General features: G+C 49.8%; 2 protein-coding genes across 3 annotated transcripts in view; both read left to right on the top strand.

Moving 5' to 3' along the window:
- The first annotated feature begins 1,217 nt into the window (after nt 1-1,217).
- On the top strand, nt 1,218-2,900 carry LOC128078631 (PHD finger protein 7-like). The gene is made up of 7 exons (XM_052679021.1): nt 1,218-1,260; nt 1,408-1,499; nt 1,591-1,692; nt 1,949-2,073; nt 2,263-2,425; nt 2,516-2,622; nt 2,783-2,900. The coding sequence occupies exons 1-7, from the start codon at nt 1,218-1,220 to the stop codon at nt 2,898-2,900; spliced, it is 750 nt and encodes a 249-aa protein (XP_052534981.1).
- A 6,707-nt stretch (nt 2,901-9,607) lies between these two features.
- STAB1 (stabilin 1) overlaps nt 9,608-20,508 on the top strand; it is a 51,685-nt gene continuing 40,784 nt past the window's right edge. Inside the window, exons 1-6 of one of the 2 annotated variants that reach the window (XM_052679281.1) lie at nt 9,608-9,707; nt 10,750-10,904; nt 16,120-16,253; nt 18,096-18,211; nt 18,753-18,838; nt 19,840-19,909. In XM_052679281.1, the coding sequence (XP_052535241.1) occupies nt 10,824-10,904; nt 16,120-16,253; nt 18,096-18,211; nt 18,753-18,838; nt 19,840-19,909 (487 nt within the window). In that variant the 5' untranslated portion in view covers nt 9,608-9,707; nt 10,750-10,823. Of the gene's footprint in view, nt 9,708-10,546; nt 10,630-10,749; nt 10,905-16,119; nt 16,254-18,095; nt 18,212-18,752; nt 18,839-19,839; nt 19,910-20,508 lie in introns of those variants that run through there. The other variant, XM_052679280.1, reaches the window with a different exon arrangement.

Here is a 20,508-nt window from a genome sequence, read left to right as displayed (position 1 = left end):
GATCTACCTAAATTTCTAGTCATTCCATACCCACATGCTAATGACAACGACGTGCTACCACCAAGTACTGGTGGTGAGTAAAAGATGTGAGTGGTGCTCCAGAGGGCTCCAGACTGAGGCCAGTGGGGAAGAAGCGCTGATCTGCTTGAGGGCCCTGCACGGGGATCGGGATGGCTGGCTGGATGGGCAGAGCCTCAGCAACCGGATAGGGCCAAGAAGACCAAGTGCTGGCTGCTGCTCTTTGCTCACAACAACCTCAGGCAACACTACAGTGCTGCAGCACCGTGCCCAGGTGCCCAGGAAGGCCGAGGGCATCCTGGCTTGCAGCGGAAACGGTGCAGCAAGCAGGAGCAGGGAGGTGATCGTGGCCCTGTACCCTGCGCTGGGGAGGCCACACCTCTTCTTCCAGGTAACAGTGATGGAAGGAGTGGGAACGGCCTCCAGTTGCACCAGGAGATCCCTGCTGGATCCTAGGAAGAATGTCTTTGCTGAAAGAGCGGTCGGGCACTGGCACAGCTGCATGGGGAGATGGGGGAGTCAGCGCCCATGGAGGCGTCCCACAACTGTGGGGATGTGGCACTGAGGGACGTGGGCAGGTGGGGGGGGGACGGTGGGACCTGGGGATCTTAGAGGTCTTTGCCAACCACAGGGACGCTGTGATTCTGTGAATCGAGTCATTTATTGTAGCGAGAGGTAATGAGCAGCAAGCAACAAAAAGTCACGGGAACAGCTGAGCGCTTGGTTGGGACACTGCTGGAGCCACAGGCCCGGCAGCACTCAGGTGGGGCCAGGAGTGAGGGGCACTCAGGTGTCGCCCAGTGCCTTCAGCAGCACCAACACGCCGGGTTCCAGCGGGGCTGCGTCCGGCACCGGGCCCCTCGCCCTGCGCTGGCTGCAAGAGCCTCCGCCCTGCTGCCTGGGTGCCTGGGTGGGGTGTGATGGCATCACAGAGGGTGGCACGGAACGGCCACTGTGACCTGCGGGGTGCAGAACAGAGCCAAGGCTGCGGGGCCCAGGCGGAGCTCAGTGCGACTTGGTGAGGTGAGCAGGGAGGAAGGGGCTGCCTGAGGCTGCCCAGGGAGGAGGGTTCCCCAGCGCTCGGGGCCGGAGCTGAGAACTCAGCCTCGTCCCGCTTCTCCCCTAGGTTGTCACGCGGAGGAGAAAGCCTGGTTTTGCTGGGACAGACACTCTGCGAGTGCTCGCCGTTTGTGCACACGATGTCCGAGGGGACTCAGGAGGCCGCCGGCTCGAGTGAGCCAGGTGAGAGCAAAGTATCCCTGCACGCAGCCCTCCACGGCCACCAGCCCTGCCCCTCAGCTGGCACGCTGGCACACAGCAGCCCCTGGGACAGCCCTGGGGACACCTGGCCCTGCAAGCTGCTCACTGCTGTTTCTCTCTCCTCTCCAGCATGCGTGCTCTGTGGCCGAGTGGATAACCAGAAATCCATCTTCGGCAGGAGATACGAGATGTATGGGATGTGCTTCCATGCATTTTGTGTGGTGAGTTCCCTCGTGCCTCCTGGCACCTTCCTCCAACCAGTGCTTCCCTTCTTTCTGCATTCATAACATCGTGCTTTTTCCTCCTCTACAGGGATTTGCCAACGGTCTTTGTCAACATGGAATAGACAATCAAAATAAAGGTCTGTTCTACGTTGAAGACCTCATTCGCACCATGAGGCAGGCAGAGCAGACGGTGAGCACCGCACCGGAACAGGGAGCTTGGTGCCAGCGGAGGCATGGCGAGCTTAGCCTGGTGCAAAGAAAGCAATCCCAGCCCTTCCAAGCAGCCCCAAGAGAAATCCCTGCTCTTGCAGACCAGCCCTGTTCAGCAGGCAGCTCTGCAGAGTGCCAGCCAGCCCTGCCCCCATCCCGTGCCCTGCACAGAGGTGCGGGGCCCGCTGCGTAGGCCCTGAGCCTGCAGCTGATGGGAAATGCTCTGCTCTTTACAGCTCTGCTTCGTTTGTGGCCAGCGCGGGGCCACCATCACCTGCGCGGAGACGGGCTGCGACCGCAGCTTCCATTTCCCCTGCGCCAACGAGGGTCAATGCGTCACCCAGCACTTTGACCGACACTGGTAAGGGCTGCCAGGCATCGCTTGCGGGCCTCCAAGCCCTGCTTCAGCACCAGCCAAAGAAGCGAGGAGCGCGCCCTGACGCCTCCCAGCAGCCTGGCAGAGCCAGAGCCAAGGCCTGGGGCTCCTTCCCGTTCCTCTGCCCTCCTGGCAGCACTTCTCACCTTGCCCGTCCCTCCCATCTTCCTCCAGGTCCTTCTGCTGGGAGCACCTCCCACAGCAGCCAGTGGAGACAGCGCCAACGCAGGACACGACCTGCATCATCTGCATGGAGCCCGTGGGGCTCTGCAGGTCGTACAGCACCATGGTGTGCCCTGCCTGCCAACATGCCTGGTTCCACCGCGCCTGCATCCAGGTAGCAGCTCTCCCCTCGCCCAGCAGGCAGGCAGGCGCTCAGCAGCACCAGGCCTGGCTCACGCTCACACTGCTTGTGTTTCTGCTGCAGGGAATGGCCAAGAGCGCTGGGCTGCGCTGCTTCCAGTGCCCTCTCTGCCGAGACAGAGAGGTGTTCATTCAGGAAATGATCAACCTGGGCATCCACATCCCAGCCAGGTGGGTGGCCTTCAGCCAGCTCTCGAGACATGAGGGCACAAGAGCTGTGCCTGCCCAAGGACTGCCCCAGCAGGCCTGGCCCTTCAATGCGGGGGTGGCTTTGCTCAGTCTTAGTCTACAGGCACTGGGAGCTCATCACATTCCCTCCTTTCTCTGGCAGAAAACCAAAGTGGGAGAACAACCGTGCCTACGCATCCCTGGGAGTTAGGCACCGGCGCTGCGATGCCAGCGACTGCCGTTACCCAGGCGGCAGGGAGCGAGAAGAGCGAGAGGGGTGAGTTCCCTCAGCAGCCCTCTGGGGCTCGGCGTGGGATCGCAGCCTCACCACGGGCTGGGAGAGCACACACTGGGCACCAGAGCCGTGCCGGCGCTCCCTGGCTCAGCTCACTTTGTCCTCACGGCCACAACCCGCTGTTTTCCACAGGCCCTGGCAGCTGCTCCTCTGCAGCTCCTGCGCTGCACAAGGCACCCATCGACTCTGCTCCAACCTGAGTCACAGCGCAACAAGCTGGGAGTGCAACACCTGTGCTGGAGAGGGCATCGGTAAGAGGCAAACGGCCGCGTGCTGCTGGGCTGGGGCCAGGCGAGGCCTTGCTCAAGTCCCTTTGGCCCAGGAGGGATGAGAGCCTGTCCCACCCCGGGGCTGGACATCTGTCCCGCTCACCTTCCTGCCTCCCCTTACAGCCTCCAGCACCAATGCGGACAGCGCTGGCCCCAACACCACCAGCCAGCAGGGCCTGGGGCCATCCCAAGGCCCTACAGGACAGGAGAGCAGCAGCTCCGACACCACCAACCAGGCACCATCGGGACCAGACCACAGCTCCCAGGTGCCTGAGCTGCTCTCTGGGCAGACACGGCGGGCCAGGACTCGGAGCCGCTCGCCTCTGGAACATCGGGCTGCAGAGACCAACAGCCAGCCCCAAAGACGCCGCAGGAGCCGGTCCAGGCGGCGACGGCCAGCCTGGGGCCGAAGCCGCTCCCGCCTTCCACGTCGGGCCCGGAACATCAACCGCCGGCCCCACTGATGCCATCGGAGCGGCCGTGTGCCAGCTCCAATTGCTGTGTAAAGTCATCAAAGTCCATCAATAAAAGTGACAGTTCCATCATGCCACTGTCAGTTTGGTTCTTCTCTGCCTTTCCCGAGGTGGGCAGCTGTAGGGGCTGCAGCCACAGGGATCCCTTCCCCCCAGCACCCAACCCTCTCCTTCTTCTCCGTGGCCGGGTTCAGGCTGAGCTGGGTTCTGGCCCTGACTCCAGTGGGGCACAACGTTTCCATTATGCAGTGTGGGGGAGGCCAAGGCTGGCAGCTGCAGCCCATTCTGGCGGTGTTTCTGTCATCACGGGGATGTTGCTGGATTTGGCAGAGCCGCGGCTGCTGCAGGCTGTGGGGTGGGCCAGGAGCCGGGCCTTCCTCCTGGGCTAGGTGCCACCATCCCCACACCGCGTCCAGGACAGCTCTGTCGCGATCCCGGTGGATTCAAGCAGCCGTAAGCCAAAAAGCCTGGTCCGCTCTGTTGCGGCGCGCATGCGCACCGTCCCGATGCACGCTGGGAGCTGTAGTTTCGGCCGGAAGGGCGGCACCGCCTGTTTCGCGGTTCGCCGTGCCTCCCTGTAGCGCTCCGACGACCGCGGGTCCTCAGGCCGGAACGCTGATAGCAGATGTGGCCCCGGAGAGCCCGGCCTTGTGGGGGGCCTGAAAAGAATGCGCTTCGCCCTTCGGCTGAGCATACGGGCCGAGTGAGCAATGCTGTAGGGCATAAGCTCAGCGGTTGGGCCCTGCAGCCGAGGCCGGGGACCTCCGTGTGAGTGCGTGTGTGCTGCAGAACCATAGAATCACAGAATGGCCTGGGTTGCAAAGGAGCACAGTGCTCATCCAGTTCCAACACCCTGCTGTGTGCAGGTCACCAACCAGCAGACCAGGCTGCCCAGAGCCACATCCAGCCTGGCCTTGAATGCCTGCAGGGATGGGGCATCCACAGCCTCCTTGGGCAACCTGTTCCAGTGCCTCACCGCCCTCTGGGTGAAAAACTTCCTCCTAATATCCAACCTAAACCTCCCCTGTCTCAGTTTAACACCATTCCCCTTGTCCTATCACTATCCACCATTGTAAGCAGCTATATCCCCTCCTGTTTATACGCTCCCTTCAAGTACTGGAAGGCCACAATGAGTTCTCCCTGCAGCCTTCTACAAGCCGAACAAGCCCAGTTCTCTCAACCTTTCTTCACACAGAGCTGCTCCAGCCCTCTGCTCATCTCAGTGCCTCTTCTGGACCCTCTCCAACAGCTCCATGTCCTTCCTGTGCTGGGCCCCCAGGCCTGGACGCAGCGCTGCAGATGGGGCCTCACAGGAGCCGAGCAGAGGGGGTCGATCACCTCCCTCTCCTGCTGGCCGCCCCTTTTTCATGCAGCCCAGCACACAGCTGGCCTTCCGGGCTGCAGGCGCACACTGCTGCCTCATGGCCAGCTTCTCGTCCGCCAGGACCCCCAGGTCCTTCTCTGCAGGGCTGCTTCCAGATCTTCTTCCAGTTTGTATAAACACCTGGCATTGCCCCGACCCAGCGCCCTGCACTTGGCCCTATTGAACCTCATTAGGTTTTCATGGGCCCACTTCTCCAGCCTGGCCACGTCCCTCTGGATGGCTTCCCTTCCTTCCAAAGTATTGACCCACCGCTCAGCTTGGTGTCATCTGCAAAGTTGCTGAGGGTGCACTCGATGACTGTGTCATCGATGAAGATGTTGAAGAGCACCGGTCCCAAGACCAACCCTTGAGGGACACCGCTTGTGACCAGCCTGCACCCTGAGACAGAACTGTTGATCACAGCCCTTTGGCTGTGTCCAGCCAGCCAACTCCTAATCCATCGAGCAGGCCACCCTTCAATTCCACACCTCTCCAATTTAGAGAGAAGGATGTGGTGAGGGACCACATCAAAGGCCTTGCAGAAGTCCAGGTAGATGACATCCACTGCCCTTCCCCCATTCACCAAAGCCATCACTCCATCATAGAATGCCACCAGATTGGTCAGGCACGACCTGCCCTTGGTGAGGCCTTGCTGGCTGTCTTGAATCACCTGTTTATCTCGCATGTGCCTTAACATAACTTCTAGGAGGATCTGTTCCATGATATTTTATTCTTCCTGTGTTTCATCCTTGAAAACAGTTGTTCACGAGTGTATGCACTGCTAAAATGAGATGAACAAGGCAGACTGTGAAACCAGGGATATCATCCTCTGGTAAGATGGGGCTTGCAAATTTGCCACTAATTTATATTATGTCTGCTTTAACACGCTTCTCTGTACATAGTGGAATAACAAAGGAGAGTTCCTGCTTGCTCTGTAGTTTGGGCAGTCAGTTTTTCCAATGTTACCAGCAGGAACACAATTGTGCCTAAGATCACAGAGATATAAAACTTAAAATCTGTCCATTTGGACTTAATAAATGATCTGATTGTTCCCATTTGTGAAGGTTTTCCAGCTGACCGCAGTTAGCTTGCACAGAAAGTTCTGTGAAGTCAGTAGCTTTGTAAGCACTTTTGGTCACGCAAAGCTGTTCTGATTACTCCTCTGTTTCTGCAGGAGCGTGGTGAAGCCCTGCATACTGGTTTCTCTTTGGTAAGCCTTTATATTCATATATGTTGCGCTTTCAAGTCCTGTTCAACATTCAGATACTGAGTTAGGAGTGGATTTAGCATGTGAAGGCACCAACTTTTCCAGAAAATTTCTCAAACCAACTGAGACTTTCCAGCTGGTGTAGCATGTGCCAGCCCAGGAAGACCCATGCAGCTATGCTCTGTCTCATCTGCTGAGGATCTGCCCAAACGTACAACTTCCCTTCTACTGCAATTGGAAAGTTGTAAATGGATCTCACAAAGCAGGAAATTGAATGAGATGCTCCTATCCTGCCTGCACCATGTTCATCGCAGGCTTTGTTCCCAGCACCACTCTGGTGGCTGTAGATGTACTGAACAGTAATATATCAAGCTTTTTAATTTTTTTTTCTTGACAACTTTAATAAGGAACTTTAAAAAAAAACCAACCAACAACAAATAATAATACAAAATGCCACTTCTTGCATGCAGTGTCTGATGGAGATGCTTACTCCTACGGGGTTTATCTTCAGACACAGCTGGTCTCAGGAGAAGCAGCACCACAAGGAAAAGCGCACAGTAGTTCAGAGCAGGTGAATTTCCAGCTTCTGTTTCCTGCCGCCTACCTGATAATGAAGGGACATTTGCTAACCCTGTGAGCTAAAAATGGATGTGGAAAAAGGGGTATGAAACTCATTGCAGCGAGAAGGTGCTGAGATTCAGACGACACCTGCTTATGTCAGAGATTTAAGCTCTGAACTCATGAGCTCTGTGCCTAGTTTACAGCTAGCAGTACAGCTTCGAGCATCTGCAGAGGGCTTTTGTTGCAGCTGGCCTCAGGCTTTTCTCAGAACCTTGTTAATATCATGAGCTTCACATTCTCCCTATCTTCACAACCCAATTTGGCTCCCTGAGATCCTGAATCATGATATCTAACTCATATCAAATAGCTGTGGGGAAATGAGAAGCTAAATCCCAGGAGAATCCCAGAGCACTCCTTACCAGATGGAGAAGGCAAAAAAAGTAAAACCAAGAGATGGAACAGCACAGCAGGCTTTCACAGCAAAAGCATGCAGAAAGGAGCCTGGAGTTGGTAGTGATAGGTAGGACAGGGCCGGCAGCATCTTCACAATTCCTGTTCCTTCCAACTTGCCAACAGAGAAAAAAATAAAACACCAGGACTGTGTGCAGCAGCAGTGGGGTGTTCAGTGAGTACAGCACAGCCAGCCCTGTTCTTACACAAAGCACTTGTGGCTTGGCCTATTCAGTGCCTTGTAAGGCCCACAGCCTCCTGATGCACTTCTGATTCAGACAGGAGAGACCTTTGCTAGCTTTCCCAGAAGACTGGAACAAGATTCCACTGAGATAACCAAAGGGCCATCTCACAGAGAAGCAGCGTGGTATGGCAGCTAGGTGGCAAACCATTTCCCTGGGTTCTCTCATTTCAGAAAAGATTGCTCAAACAAGATTTCAATCGCAGGAAATTGCCCAAGCTAGCCAGGGCTGCACACTGCATGGAGAGGGCTGGTGACACAGCATTTTAAATGCACGGCCCTGCAGGGCTGGAGGGGTTTGTGTGTGAATCCTTTCCTTCACATAAGCACAGGATTTTTAATTTATTTTTTCCCTCTGTGAACAGATTGAGAAGTTTTCACCAGAATGGTTGTTCAGTTCTGAATGTTAAGGTGTTCATGGAAGAAATGTCAGGTCACAGAGACGATGTGCTTTGGAACCAAACTTTTTTACATTTGCCCCATTTCACAAGTTCCTTTAATTGCTAGTCACAGAATCATAGAATCACAACGACTTGCAAGATCATCTTGTCCAACCATCCTCCCATCACCACTGCTACCACAAGCACTAAACCAGATCTCGCAGCTCCTCATCCAGACGCCTCTTGAACGCTGCCAGGGACAGCAATTCCACCACCTCCCTGGGCAGCCATTGCAGTGCCTGACCACTCTGAGAGAAAAAGTTTCTCCTCATGTCCAACCCAAACCTCCTCTGGTACAACTTGCGGCCATTTCCTCAGGTCCTGTTTGTAAGTGATGTTCTTAATGCAGACCTGGATACTTCCCCTGAACATCCTGCATGGTTTAGAAGCATTAGCTTCTGCCAGATCTCAGGATACCTTTCACATAAATTCTTCTTAGCATCTAGTGTTTTCCTGATCTGTATTTGCCAGAAGAGAAAAGGATCAGAGTAAATGCAGCACTAATATGTATTTCTTCCTCCCAGCTGTTTCCCCTTCCTGTCACAGTGTCATCTCTGGCAGTGTTGGCAACTGGACTGCCTGTGTGAGCACACTGCATCGTTCCGCAATGAACTGAGCATTCATTCAGTCATTCTAAGATTCTGTGATTCTATGATTGGTAATGGCTTTTGGCCATCCACTCTTTTGGAGCTGGGTAGTTTCACCTGACACTAATTCCCAGGGTCATGCAGATGCAATGTTGGCACAGCTTTTGGTGTTGCAGAACTAGCAGTTGTGATCTGAGCAGTTCATACCCAATGGCTGGAACATGCTGCCTTTGCCGCTTGGTCAGAAAAGTACCTGGTGATAGCTGACCTTTGGATTTTATGCTTTATGCCCTTCTGCTGTAAAATGAGTTCCCAGTTGTAGGCTGTGTACTGCTGTTTTATCACACGCCTTTAGCATGAATGATGATCAGGTAAAGAGACTGGGAGCCTTTTCATTACTGTGTGTCCTATCTGATTCCACCAAGCTTTCCTTTCCTTTTCTTTTTTCTGTGCACTAGGCCAGACACAGAGATGATAGGCAGCAGTGGAAAGCCTTAGAAACAGTCTTTGCGTGTCTTTTTACTGCTGAAACATTTTTCTTTGGAAAACACACAATTAGAAATCAGGCTGGAGGTTTGGTAAAAAGGAAGAGTGTGCTCATGTGCTTCAGGATAAGCTATCTTCACCATGAAAGCTTGTCTATCTGTGGGTGCCCAGTACTTCCAACGTACCCCCTGTGTGACAGACAGCTCTGCTGAGCAGCGAGTCCCCTGCAGGCTGCCTGTTCTAGCTGCATGTGCCTGGCAGGTAGCACGGAGTAGAGGAGCATTGCTCAGTGCACACGGGCAGCCTGGTGCCGTGCTTGTAAATCCACACGGCGCTGTGCAGCCTCCATCCTAGCGCTCCCCCTCTACAAGCATATCTCAACTGACAGTGGATTGCCTGATCTTTACAGGTCTTTTCCAACCTTGGTGATTCTATGACTCTTTGCAATTCTGATCCCAGCAGAACTGGCATGCATTGTGTTGCCTCCTCCTCATTTCACTGCTCCACAGAGTACAGGACAGTTTTGGAGCTCCTGGCCTTGCCCAGAGCTGTGGTTTGTTGGGCTGTCCTCCCACAGGACGAGTCAGGCTGGGCCGTGGGCTGGTACATCTGCCTCTTGTACTTCCTGCCAGCTCGGGTGTACAACTTGCTTGCTCCTCGTCATGTTGGCTGCTCTGTAGGATGGGGGAAGAGGTAAAGCCCAATTAACAGCACTAGTAAGTACAGCAGCTCTTACATCCTTTCTGTCTTAGCATGCACGTCTGTGTGTTTGCGCAGGGGACGAGAAAATACGAACGTGCTCAATCTAAACTCAAAGTTGCTTCCCATCCTGGTATCATTATGCACTTTCCTGTACTATTCATGGCTCAAAACCAAAGGATACCTCATTGCTCAGGGGGGATTTGCTACTGGGAGAAGCAATCCTTAGGCTCCTCTGTACAGTGGGAAACAAAGGCCACGTAAAATCAGTTATAAATCCGTGGTTGTTTGTAATATTCAAAAGGAGAACTTCCATTTCTGGCAGCATCTCAGGTAGTTTTGTATTTTTTAATCACATTTAGGAATTTTCATCTTCTGAGTGCTATGGGGGAGCTCCTTGAGTTCATCAGAGTGTCAGCAGAGTCTTTGGGGATTAATGTATTTTGCTACTGCTGGCATAGCATCTACAAATGGGATGTTGGTCGTGCTGAGTAACTGAAACAACTTTAAATAAATATCACACGCTGCCCAAAGTGTTTCACTGATTGGTGGCATGTGCTCGTATTACTGCTCTGAAGTGCAACTCATGCTTGCATTGCTTTGTTCACACACACACTGGGATAGGCAATCACTGGGTGTACTTCTGCTGGGGAGGTTCTGGACATACTAATGTCACTGGTAAAATGAAATTGCTGTAACTTCATGAATTCAGGGTATCTAAATTTTGCCTTTTGGATTTGCCTTCAGTTAAGCACACAGTTAACCTCTTTTCATTCCAATTAGTTGAAAACTAAGGATTTCCTTCCTTCTGTTTTGAACTGATATGTAAGAGGAAATCCGTCGTCGTTCCTGTTTTGAGTAGACCTTTCAGTGAGGAGTTCTGCTTGTGTATTAAAAAAACAGAATAGAAAGAAAGAAAAAGGCAGCACTGATTGAGGGGTAACAGCAGAAGGAGTCATTCCACGTACAAAGGCTTTGCAGCCAAGGAGCACCACGCGAAAATGTTCTCACTCTGTTCACTTCTAACCAGTGCTTTGTCTTGGATCTGATTCCTCGTAGGAAGTCTTATCTTACCGAAACTGCAGCCTCTATCACCACCACCCCTTTGTGAAAAGGGTCCTGCCTGTAAAAGAATGAAAATGCATCCTCCTGAATTGCTGCTTTTCTTCTTAGCAGCGTGCTTCATTCCCACAGCCGACTGCGAGACTCCGAAGGTAAGTCTGCCTGCCTTTGTTTAAATGTTCCTCAAACAGCCCTTCACATATGAACGTTTGTGTGCTACAGAACAGTTCTCTCCAACCTCTGTTTCTCATGTGCATTTTGCTAGGTGCAGAATAGCATGCAGAATGGAACTTTCAGCCTGTAAAATACGTTCCTTGCTCATGGGTGGACTTGAAGGGAACAACTGTTTACAGGGTTGGATAGTGATAGGACAAGGGGGAATGGTGTTAAACTGAGAAAGGGAGGTTTAAGTTGGATATCAGGAGGAAGTTTTTCAGCCAGAGGGTGGTGAGGCACTGGCACAGGTTGCCAAGGAGGCTGTGGATGCCCCATCCCTGCAGGCATTCAAGGCCAGGCTGGATGTGGCTCTGGGCAACCTGGTCTGCCGGTTGGTGACCTGCACACAGCAGGGGGATTGAAACAAGATGATCATTGTGGTCTTTTTCAACCCAGGCCATTCTATGTATCGCCTAAAGGTCAGAGCCAACGTTAAGGTTGAAGCTAATTACTTGAATTTTTAGTCAGGTTCAGTTTGTATTTATGATCAGCACTGAATGCAGTGTAGAGCATCACTGGGGATCTTTGTCTTCTGCTATTTTCTGTACCTCAGGCATCTCTCAGCACAGGTCCATATGTGTTCCTAGAGACTTTTCTAAAACACTTCCAAAAATCTCATTGAACTGTTGATGTGCAGCAGGGAGAATACATTTGTTTCATGTGCATTTCCTTGCAGTTCCCCAAGGAAGAAAACCACATACTTTCAGTGGGAAGATTTCCTTCAATTTCTCTATTTCCACTCTTGTGTTTAGCTCTTGTAGTGCTAGGAGTGTAGGATGCCTCTGTATGTCTAAGGTCTTCACTCTGATGTGTATTTGTGTCGCCTGCTGCCCTTGTCTTTTTTCTGCTGTCGAAGGAACGGACTGGCCTACAAAGTCTGAAGCTGTGTGAGGCATCTGGAAATCCTCTTCCTTGGGCATCTGAGCTGTGGGAGGGTTACCTTGTGTTGAATGACAGATAGTTTTGAGGGGAGTGCACAGATGAGCTAACATGATTCTGAGTCTGGAAGACCTGACTTAGGAAAGGACAGAGTGCTGGAAAGGTGCTTCAGTGTGAGAAATTTAGGTAGAAGCTTCTGTTTATGTATATGGCACTTTCATAGGCTAATTCAAGGGCCATACATGGGTAAAAAGCTTTTAAATAAGGTAAGAACCTTGTGAACTTTTCAGACTTCCAGGATATTATGGTGACTTGAGCACAAGTATGGTTTGAAGAAGTGTCTCTACTGGTGCTCACTGTTGGTCTGACAGCATGATTTCCAGACAAGCAGGTCCCAGTGCAGCAGTGCATGCAGAGGCAGGGCTCCTTCAGCTGCTGCCAGCAGAAATGTTGGTCTCTTCACTTCGAAGAGATGTTGGTTTCTATAATTCCTGAGGTGTCTGGCTGGGTGTGAAGCAGTTAAAATGTAGGTAATGAGTGACTGCTCAGAGAGAGGTGAAATATTTATAATCACCTCTTGAACAGATTATTTACTCTAGGAAAAATGACCTTTCAGATCTCTTTTCCCAAAAGCTTCCTTCTCCTGGAGGGAGAGAAGAAACTCTTGAAAATCTAAAATGGGAAGCAAGGAAAAACAAGAGTCTGATGAAGTCTACTCAGATCACTCAGGACGGCCACAGAATGTGACTGTTAGAGAAGTGCTGAGGTGCCACCAGAAGCCTTCTGTTGCCTTGCAGGAGCTTCGCAGGGGTCACTGAGAGAGAAAAGAGAGGCTTTGTGGCAGCTGGTTTCCAGTGATGTTATCTCAGAGCTCTGATTTGATAACTCAGGTCTGTCAGCTTGATTTGGGCTTTGGTGTAAGTTGCAGAAGATACAGCACATGTGAGAACCAGGAGAGTTTCACTGTTGAGAGATCAGTCCCAGGTGATACTGGAGGAAGAACAGAAGTAGCAGGGGAAGGAGAGGAAGGCTCTTTGTCTTAAGTGTCTCCGAGCTGTTTGTCCTCATGCTGAGAAGCACTTTTCTTGGGCAAATGCAAAGTATTGGTATGTCCAGGAGCTGCTGGTCTGCTCAGCTAAAGTGCACCTGAGAACTTGTTATATGATTGTAGTGACTCAAGCAAATGTCTGAAGCTTTGTTTTGTAAAGGGCAAAAGCACTGGAAACTTGGTGATTCATTAGATAATGACTGTTTCCAGAACTGGCTCCCAGGATTGTTGGAGCCGAACACTGAAGTCCAAATATGTTTTTCTTTCTTCCTTGGAGTTTTGTCTTGCAGAAGGATTTGTGTTACGATTTGAGAGGAAGTGATAAGTGATAAGAAAATGAAGGGAATAAAAATAGCCCGTTAAAAAGTCCCCAGCTTATTCTCTTGAAATTGAATAAAATAAACACGAGCACCTGGAAAGTAAAAGAGAAAAGTGTAGGAAGCACTGCAGCATCCAGAAGCTCAGAAGTGTCTCAGTGAAGCCCAGAGGACCACGGCTGCTCCTGTACATAAGTGTGAGTGAGCGCAGTGAGAAAGAACCATCCTGCCCTGGCAGGACATTGCTCAGTGTGTGCAGGGGCTCCATGCCCATGAACCTTTTTGGCTACAGCTCTAAAAGCCTCCTTTATTTTTGGAGCTGATTGAGAACACCAGCTTTCCTGTTTGCTTGCTTTGCACCCGAAGCGTGGTGCAGTTCAGGCTCACCTCATCTGATGGGAGCAGTGCCTGTTGTCACCTCACCCCCTTCTTCCCCTGGCACAGCCACCAGGGGCTTCGTGGGTCCTCAGTGCTATGGGCAGCCGTGCTGCAACACAGAGGCAGACGTTCCCTCCTGCTACTTCATCCCCAGTGTTTTCAGCCTTAGGAGGAGTGGTCACAGATAAGGCCAGAGGAGCAGCATGGCTGTTTTCCACAAGGCTGTGCCCCAGGAGTGCCCTGTGACTGCAGCTGCAGCCTGCCTCTCATCCTCTCCAAATCCTGAGCATCCAAACCACCGCTTTTATGTCTGTCGATTCTTTCTTCTGCTTTCCAAACAAAGCAAACAGAGAAAAATGACTACTTCATCAGTTCTGTCACTCAAATAAGAAAGGACATTTTATTTTTTTTCATTTTCCACACTGCTATTTTCTTCCTCTTTCCTCCTGCTGGTTGCTGCTGACATGGGCATATTTCCTTCCAAAAAGGGGAAGGTCTTACTGGAAAGCTGCCTAAGCTTCACCAAGTGTCCTAGGAATTTAGGGTGGGGGGATTCCATGGCAACTGTCTTGCCTTAGAGGCCTTTGTTTTATTCTGAAAACGAACTGCAAATACTTACAGGTGCCACTGGGTAAGGAGGTGCTCCTCTCACAGCATCCTTCTCTGTTTAGAAATGGGGTACCAATGCTGGACAGAAAAAAAATGGAATGTGTGGCAGAGAACACGTTTAGTGGCCCAGGTGTGCTGACAGCCAGCTCCTGATACCTGGAAGTAAAGATGAGAGAGAAGATTGGAGGGCTTTAATGTAATGCCTTGTGCTTTACTCTTTGTGTGGGCTTTTTAATGTAGATGGGGAGGCTCAGACACCTGATAAGGGTTTGTGGGGAAGTTCTGACAGTGAAAGAGCATCTCCTGCAGTAAGGCATCCATCTGCGTTTCCTCCTTAAGCTTCTCCCTTCTCCTTTTCCTGAGGCATTGCCTGAGCGAAGGCTGAGGCTGGGATTTGAAGGGACCAGATGCACAATTCTGCTAGAACTGGGTGTCTGAGTTCATCTGGATTCTCTCAAAAGCTGAGCTTTAATCTGGAGTCCTACTTTGTGCTAAAATTCACTATTTTGAGCTGTTTCTTTCCTGCCCCATCAGTGGCACCACTGATCGTTCGAGGCATAGTACTCCAGAACTAGCTCCTCGTTTACCCATCTGTAGTGACTGTCTTAGTTTTGCTCCATAAAAGATGTGAGATTTCTGGCTACACTGTGTGCCTGTAGGGTAGAAACATAAGGAATGGCAATGCTGACCTCTATCCTGCTGGATAGAGTTAGTGAAGCTTTGGGTCACAGGGGATGGGGAGATGAATCTGGAGGATCTCAGATTGTTTTCAAGCTATTTATAATGCAGGGAAGGGAGTCCTTCCAAAGGAAGTGGTTATTAAAGCTCAGCAAGGAGTGTCCCACATGCACAACTAGAAATGATATCCACATGAGGGACCATCAGAAGGGTCGGTTGGTTTGCTGGGAGCATCTCTGCACGAATGGCTGCAGGTAACTCCAGGAAGGCAGGAAAAGATCAGCAGCTCCAGGCAGAGGGAACGTGTGTCAGTCAGGAAACTGTTGTGCAGAGATGTCCCTGCAGAGCTGGAACTCCAGGGTTATCTCTCAGGAGGTTTTCCTGACAGGGTCTGCTGGCTATCATATGGGAGGGCCTTCCTGGGCTGCTGATAAAGATGGGAATGGGAAGCTGTGGACTTCCTCCTTTGTTCTGAGGCAAACGTATGCAGTTGGGCTTACTCAGGTTCAAAGGAAGCAGAGCTGGACTGAGGTTGCTGGTGGGAACCCAAAACAGGGTGTTCTGGACAACAGGAGAGCTGCTGGGCTAACGGCGTTGTTCAGGATTGGCTTTAGAAAAATATCCCAGATTGAGATCTCCTCCCAGAATCTGATCTAATATTTTTATTTTTAGAAAATACAGTGCCTGTAGAGGTACATTTGAGGAGAGTTGTGTTTTTTTTCCAACTGATGAGCTTTTGGGACAAACAGAACTCCTGCCTCCCAGCTTTTCCCTGCCATCATCAGAGGTGAACATTTTCTCTTTTTAAAATGAGCAAAGACGTCTCTTGTGCAGTTGCTTGGCTCAAGTTGTTTAGGAATTCGAGGAGAGTCATCTGTGAGCTTCAGTGACAAGCTGGCATGCAATGATGCCTGCTCTCTGTGAGGCTGTATTTTTCTCATCTGCTCTGGCTGCATTTCTTTTGGAGAAGCAGAGCTGGTGGGTACAAGGGTATGGAAAAACCCTGCTAGGATGCCTGAGCCCCTAAGGAGAAGTTGTTCTGGTTAGGTGGAGGTACTTATGCTGAATTTATCACCAGCCATACTGATTATCCAAGTCTCCTCCCTGCTCTTCTTGGTTGCAAAAAGAATGATGCAGTGCTGACAAAGATACTAATAGTTGTCAATATGAAAACCACTCAGTTTTGAACTTATTTCATTTTTGTTCTGCTTTGTTTTTTTTGTTTTTTTTTTTTTTTCCAAGTTAAAATCAATGAAATGCAACGTGAAGATGACATTTACCTCAAGCACAGCATGTACATCTTGTGCTGTGGTGTCTAGGACATCCTGTCCCAAAGGCTGGATGAGGGCCACCGAAGGATTTGTGAGGGGCTGCAGGTAAGGCACTCCCTAGGCAGTCGTGGTTTTGGTTTAGCCCTGCTATGCAAAGGGGTAACAGTGATGTGTATGGTTTGTGAGTTCTAACAATCCAAGCAGTTTTGATTTCAGATACACAAAATGGATTTATGGCCCCCGTTGTTGCTTTTATTTCCTTGCAAATCCCAGGGACTTTGTCATGGTCTGAGGTTCTACATACCGAAAATAAGTTGTACAGTGATTACCTCCACCTTGCCCTGAACAACCTGAGTTTTCTGATTGTGATGTAGGAACTAAACAGAGCTCTGTGTACTCTGTAGAGGTCTGTAGAAACCCATTTCAGACTGCTGTGGTTTAACCTGGCAGCAGCCCAGTACCACAAATTCCCCTCCCAATGGGATGGGGGACAGAGTTGGGAAAGAAACAAAACAGGACTCACTGACTGAGCTAAATACTCAGTACCCTTCCAGTATTTGAAGGGAGCTTATAAACAGGAGGGGATACAGCTGTTTACAGTGGTAGATAGTGATAGGACAAGGGGGAATGGTGTTAAACTGAGACAGGGGAGGTTTAGGTTGGATATGAGGAGGAAGTTTTTCACCCAGAGGGCGGTGAGGCACTGGCACAGGTTCCCAAGGAGGCTGTGGATGCCCCATCCCTGCAGGCATTCAAGGCCAGGCTGGATGTGGCTCTGGGCAGCCTGGGCTGCTGGTTGGCGACCTGCACACAGCAGGGTATTGAAACAAGATGATCATTGTGGTCTTTTTCAACCCAAGCCATTCCATAATTCTATGATAAAATTTCTTTACTAAGGCAGAAAGGGAGGAGGGGAAAAAAAAGGAAAAATAATAATCTTAATTCTTGTCTTCCTTGCTCTTATTCTGTTGAGCATTTCTATAGCTTGAATCTAGCAGGAAAAGGGTGAAGGAAAACTGAATGCATCCATAAATTTTTAGACAATGGAACGCTATAGATTATTGTTTGCACATCTATTCAGTAGTGAATGTTATACAATATAGCCCCATTGTCTACTGTTGTCTGTATTGGCTATTTTGTAGAAACAGTTTAAAAATATCTGTAGCAGTTGTGCAGTAACTACAGACATATACAGGAGCCAGGCGGAATCCACAGCCAATTTCCAAGTTCCTTTTGGGGAAAGATGTTGTGCCAACAATAAACTAAAGTGTGAGAATAACCCAAGTGCAGACAGCTTTTGTGAATGCTGTCAGTTTGGGTGTTGGGGGGGTTGTTGGACAGACCCAAGTGCAGTTCTGCCCAGCACACACGCAGAGCAAGAGACAGTTTGCCACCAAGGGCTTACCTCTGCCTGAAGATAATGGATGAAGGGAAAAATGCTCCTTCTTAGGGATGTAGGGGGTATGTCCTAGATGGCATAGAGAGCCCAGCAAAAGAACACAGCTATTAAATCCAAATTTCCAGCATACCACTGTGGAGTCATTAATGAAAGATAAAAGGCAACAAGTCTTGCAAGGAAACTTTATTCTTTCAAATTTATTTTAGCTGTAGAATCCGAACTCACTCTGGAGAGCATTACTCTGTCTCTATGCCATCTAACCATTCGGCATCTGCAGCTCATGTCTGGATATGGTCAGACTTCCCCAGATCCTGTCTCACATCCAGTCCCTGGCAGAATTCTTACAGCCTGTCTTTGGAGCACAAGTCAGCAGGCATCCCTAGGGAAGATGTGGCCAGAGGGGAAATTCCATGTGTGTGTACTGGGGCAGGGAAGAGTTCTCTTCCGTTCAGAGCTCAGAGCACAGCAGTGTGCTTGCTGAGAAACCCTGCAACAAGTGTGTGGTGTGTTTGTGTGGTAATCATGAACCTTGGATTGTTCTCTTTAAGGTACACTGTCAAGTTAGGAGAAAATACCCTGTCCCTATCAGGGTGCTATCGCACATGTAAGAAGGAAATTGAGGAGAAAAAGTGCTGCCCAGGATTTTGGGGTACAGAGTGTTATGGTAAGTTTTTCATCCATCTGTAATACTTCCAGCTGTTCAGTAAGTCAAAAACAGTTTCAACAGGAGGCATTAAATATGCCTTGAGTTGATTAATTCTCATGATTCCAGTTCCTGCTTTCTAAGCACTCACGTGGTCTCCATTATCTGTCTAGGAGGTTTAAAAGATAATGGGGAAGCAATTTCTTTGCTTCACAGTGGATTGCGTCCGCTTACATTTAGCACGTAACATAACCCCTTTTGTTGGAACTTCCTTTTGTCTCTTCTTTAAAAAGAATGCTTTGGAAAGGGATGTTTTTGTTCCTCTTTAAGAAAGTTTCCAAAGGAAGAGGAAGGTATTTCTTTCTGGTGTCCCTCTGGTCTGGAGTTCTTGTGCCATATGTGTGTTAGTCCAACCCAAGGTGCAAATAGCCCTTATAGGACTTTGCTGGTTAAGAAGCCATTGTGCTTTTGCACAGCTAGAACGCCTAGGGGAAGAAGGGGTAAAACCAGGGATGCAGTTTAGGTTTTTCAATGTAACTTCATCTGTCCTCTTACCTGCTAGAATGTCCAGGAGGCTCTGAAAATCCCTGCAGTGGTCATGGGACATGCTTGGATGGTCTGCAACGAAATGGAACCTGCATCTGCAAGGTCAGCAAATGGGTTCTGAGGGGGTTTGTCACATTTGAGGGAGCAGAGCGCTGTCTGTGCTGCAGCCTTTGATGAAGGCCAGTCTTCTGCTTGGAGGGTCATTAGCAGAGTCTTTTATTCCAGCATCAGTGTCTGTGATTCAACTGGAGGACCATTGTGGTCTGCACCAGCACTAGGGCGCTGTTGGTGAGGTTATGGCATTAAGAAGGATCTCTAGGAAGAAATTAAGAAAGAATTGCATGAATTTACCCCTCTGATCAGTTGAAATAATCAGTGTCTGCCTGTGACTGCAAGAAACCCTGAGATCCTCTTGATGAGCCACACATTTACCAGAATTGAAAGATACAATTCCCTGATGTACTTCCTAAGGATGTACTTCACCTTGGTAGGCAGTTCCTCCCCCTCTCCAGATAAGGAAGAAAGGCTAAAAAGAAAGCTCATTTTGTTGTTTTTTTCCATTGCAGTTCTAGTCTTAATACAACAGAAGCACGAACAACTGCTGCGTGTGTGAATCATATAAAGCAGTGTTTCTAAAATTATTGGCCGAACAGTCTTGAAACTTCCCCCCTTTTTACAGCATCCTTAATTAATGGCATTGTGAAGAGACTAGCTAAAACCCTGCCTCTCAAGCCCCACTTTGAGAAAAGCTGATTTTGGACTTCTATATCAATTAAAATACACAGTTAAGGTCCTCTATCCCTATAAAATCAATGCCTAATGTCCCATGAGCATCAGTGAATTCCTTTTCCAGAGAGATATCAGCAGTTGATATGTTCTTGTCTGTGATCCAGAGATTGTTTCCTCAGAGGCAATCTGAGTTCTGATATTTTGCCCTCTGGGTGTGGGTTTACCCCTCTGTATGGGCTGTGGTACACCAGCACTGCAGGGCTTTGGCTGCCAGAGGACAGCAGAAATGGGGAGATACTTTGAGCTATGGCAACATTTGGAGGAATGCAGTGGTGTAGAAAAATAACATCTGTCACATTATGGCCCCCTTCTAGGAGCAGTACAGTGGTTTTGCCTGCCAGAACTGTCGAGACGAAAACCGTTTTGGCCCAGACTGCCAGTCAGGTAAGGAAGACTGAAACCTCCGCAGAAACACCTGAGAGCAAGTAAAGCAGAGGGGAAGCTGAGTGAGGGATGGTGCTGGCTGAGAGGAGGGGATGACAGCTGGCAGTGTTTAATAGCAGATGTCCTGACATTTTGTCTTCATGCTGTCCCATTACATAAAACGATTCTCAGTGTTTCATTCAAATTAGTCCATTCTTCCTATTGTAAAGCCTCTCTCCCTCTCCCATTACCAGAACTATCTCAGTTTCCTCACATCCCACATGCTCTGGAGCAACACAGGCTCCTTTCCCAGCTGTTCTCAAATTCCTGTCACTGCTCCAATTGTCTCTCAGCTTCCTTCATATTGCGGTCCCTACAAATTAACACAGAAAATACTGTTACTCACATACATCATTTTGAATCAGTTTACAACCAGGGCAGCCTTCCATCTCCTGTTTCCTTTGTATCCACACAGATGACATAAGTGTGATCCCAGTGCTTGCGCTCACAGAATGACCCCAATGCTTGGATCTCTCATACAGTAGATCTTAACACTGCTTCCTTCCACATTGGCATGGCATTACTTTTGATACAAGTTACACCTGCTGTGGATAAGTGGT

This window comes from Tympanuchus pallidicinctus, unplaced genomic scaffold, assembly GCF_026119805.1.
Source record: "Tympanuchus pallidicinctus isolate F22 unplaced genomic scaffold, pur_lepc_1.0 scaffold17, whole genome shotgun sequence".
NCBI classification, from domain to species: domain Eukaryota; kingdom Metazoa; phylum Chordata; class Aves; order Galliformes; family Phasianidae; genus Tympanuchus; species Tympanuchus pallidicinctus.
This window is presented reverse-complemented; position numbering and strand designations above follow the sequence as displayed.

Excerpts from the sequence above, each read along its gene's own strand:
- LOC128078631 (XM_052679021.1), top strand. The coding sequence starts at position 1,218 with ATGTCCGAGGGGACTCAGGAGGCCGCCGGCTCGAGTGAGCCAG. Across the intron at positions 1,500-1,590 it reads GCTTCCATGCATTTTGTGTG|GGATTTGCCAACGGTCTTTG; the intron begins GTGAGTTCCCTC and ends CCTCCTCTACAG. Across the intron at positions 1,693-1,948 it reads TGAGGCAGGCAGAGCAGACG|CTCTGCTTCGTTTGTGGCCA; the intron begins GTGAGCACCGCA and ends TGCTCTTTACAG.